General features: G+C 34.1%; 1 protein-coding gene across 1 annotated transcript; it reads right to left on the minus strand.

Moving 5' to 3' along the window:
• Window positions 1-865: 865 nt before the first annotated feature.
• LOC114385400 (putative receptor like protein 25) lies at window positions 866-2,800 on the minus strand. Its single transcript, XM_028345468.1, has 2 exons — window positions 1,183-2,800; window positions 866-1,066 (listed from the first exon to the last, which is right to left on the minus strand). The coding sequence occupies exon 1, from the start codon at window positions 2,023-2,025 to the stop codon at window positions 1,222-1,224; it is 804 nt and encodes a 267-aa protein (XP_028201269.1). The 5' UTR covers window positions 2,026-2,800; the 3' UTR covers window positions 866-1,066; window positions 1,183-1,221.
• Window positions 2,801-3,010: the final 210 nt, after the last annotated feature.

Below are 3,010 nucleotides of genomic sequence, written 5' to 3' on the forward strand. Positions count from 1 at the left end.
CCACGTTTGGTCCAACAACCAACATCATTTCCAGATTCTATAAAATCAAAGAGAACAAAAACTATCATAGTCAATAAAGGATGTAGAAAAGCTATCAAAATTTAACTTCCCCACTTCAAAATAAAAAATAAAAAAGGGAACTAAAATTAAATCAATCGTCGGATTTTGGCTAAAGGTGGAAGCTGCTCGTCACGATTTCGTGTGGTGTCAACATCTCGTCATCGTCGACCACAATTAATACATTTGTGGCGTTTAGTAAAAAATCATGAATTCTTTTAATCATATTTACTGTGAATAAATAAAACTTCTTTAGATGGTATTATTGAGAATTTTTAGATGAGTTTTTTAAGAATCAAAGAATTACTTATATTTTTATATGTTATTTTAATTATTTATCGTATTATATAATTTAATAAAAAATTACATGTTGTTATTATAATAAAGAAAAAAGTAAACATAAGAAAATAATTTTTTTTAAAAAGTAAACATGATGTTGTTATTATAATAAAGAAAAAAGTAAACACGTGAAAAAGTTTTCGTGAATATTATTTTTTAAAATACATAACAAATATGGAAAACTAATAAGTTTTCCAACCTTTCTGAAAAATAAAAAATTTATTGCATATCAAATGTTATTTAGGATAAAATTTAAATAAAAAAAAATAAACGTACAAATTACAGACATGCCATGTGTTCATGATATTAAGAGGTGTTAAATTCGTAATTAAGCGTTCGAATTCCGAGACCACGTTAGCAACCTTCTAACTGTATGTGTTCTTATTGTATGGGGTTATTATTGGTTCATGATACTACCTACCAGTACTTACTGTACGGGACTACTACTGTGAGTCATGATCGAAAATTAAGTGCTTCAGCAATTTTTAGCAAAATTGGGTAAAAGGAGACAGTATGTTCAACACACGAATTGAAAGAGTAACCTTGTCACATCAAATTTTTCAACATGTTCAACACCATGTTCAGCAACGCCAACGGGACAAAAATAGAATGGAGTAGAAGAATGACCTCAACTGAAATGGCGTTCACTATATGGACATCAACTTGACACCTGTATGTTATTCCATAAATATCAGGTTAGGGATTATCAGATTGAAGATTATGATAAAAAATTTCATAGGTAACACCTAACTTGTAAAATTCAAAGCACATTAAAATTTCACCTACCTGCTATATATTCCCAGTGTGGACTGATTCTCAGTTCCTTTAACGACCTTGATTGTATCGTCTTGTATTTGCATTAGATCTGTTGCTCTTCTTTCTCACTCTTTGATTAAGAATGCATTCAACAAAACTGATTGACCATTCTGGTTTCCGAAAGAAGAAGACAATATAACCCAATAGAATTCCAAATACCCCTCCACATGCATATCCTATAGCTACGGGTTTCCAACCAAACCTGAATTCTTCATCATGCTGAAATGTTGTTGAATCTGTTGGCAGTTTTTCATCATTGTGGCAAGATTTTGACAAAGGCAACCCACATAGCCCTTGATTACCTTCATAGGAATCATTCTGGAATGTGTTGAACTGTTTACCTGTTGGTATAATCCCCACCAGCTGGTTTTTTGAAAGGTTTAAGACTGAGAGGAAGTGAAGACTGGTCAATGCCTTTGGAATCTCACCCATGAGCATGTTTGAAGAGAGGTCTAACCATTCTAGATTTTCAAAACCACCAAAGTTTTGTGGAATAACACCAGTGATTCTGTTGTGGGAAAGGTTAAGCCCTTTGAGTGACTTTAATTCTCCAATGATTGCTGGAATCACTCCTCCAAATCTGTTATTTGACAAATCAATAGTTGTGAAAGTAGTTAAGATCCTCTCCAGCTCATAAGTGTTTCCTTTTATTGTGATTACCACAGAATCATAGTAACTGGAAGAATAGTTTTCGCCGCTCATATATTCCAGACCATTATTGACTTTCACCATCATTCCCTTGAAGTCTTTAATGTAAGCTGTTGGCAAATTGCTACTAAAATTATTGTTGGAGATGTCAAAAACCCACAACATGGGAAAAGCATTCTTCAATTTCAAACAATTAATGGTACATTGAACCTATTAGCACGTAAAATAAGGACTTGCAGCTGCTGAAGTGACTCCAGAAAAGTCGGGAATGTATCTTGTATGTTATTTTCTCCAAGGTCCAAAACTCTTAGCTGTTTGCAATTGACAACAGACCAAGGTAATGGTCCCTCCAATTGATTGCCATTAAAATTCATAGTCTCCAATGCTTCTATCTCAAGATAGGTTTTGGGTATCATTCCACTAAGGTTGTTCCTTCGCATATCCAAAACTGAAAGGTAAGGAAAGGTTCCAAGGCATTGAGGAAGCTTGCCTGTCAAGTTATTGTGAGACAAGTCGAGCATCTGAAGGGAGCTTGCATTGCAAGTAGTTGAAGAAATGTGTCCTGTCAATTTGTTATTTGAGACAGAAAAGTATTCAATTCTAGGTGGGGGAACTGGAATATCTCCTTGCAACATATGTTGAAGCTAAGGTCAATGTATCGCATGGTCGCCCATGAGAGCGAGAGATACCCAACTGATGTTAGAAGGTTATGAGAAAGGTCCAAAACAAACAAAGTATCTTTCCCTGTGCTATTAAACCACTTTGGAATCTTGCCATGAATTTGGTTCCTTGATAGATCTAAAGATTCAAGATATTTTAGCCTACTAAGGAGTTTTGGGAAACTATTGATATTGCATGAAGATAAATATAAATATTTAAGGTTGGGAAAGGTGTAGTGACTCCCAGTACTGTTGAAACTGAGGTAGAGAAAATTATTGTCAGAGAGATCAAGACTTTTTAGAAATTGCATATTAAAAAATTTGTGAAAATCTACATGGCCACTCAAGTTGTTTGATGATAGTATCAACATAGTGAGATTTTGTAGATGAAACATTGAGTTGGGGATATTACCTTGTAGCTTGTTATAAGAGAGATCACAATAATCCAAGGACAAAGAAGAGAATTCGCCAATTGGCCCTGTAAGCTGATT

Source organism: Glycine soja, chromosome 14, assembly GCF_004193775.1.
Source record: "Glycine soja cultivar W05 chromosome 14, ASM419377v2, whole genome shotgun sequence".
NCBI lineage: Eukaryota > Viridiplantae > Streptophyta > Magnoliopsida > Fabales > Fabaceae > Glycine > Glycine soja.

Coding starts and splice junctions, on each gene's coding strand:
- LOC114385400 (XM_028345468.1), bottom strand. CDS start 2,025: ATGTTGTGGGTTTTTGACATCTCCAACAATAATTTTAGTAGCAATTTG.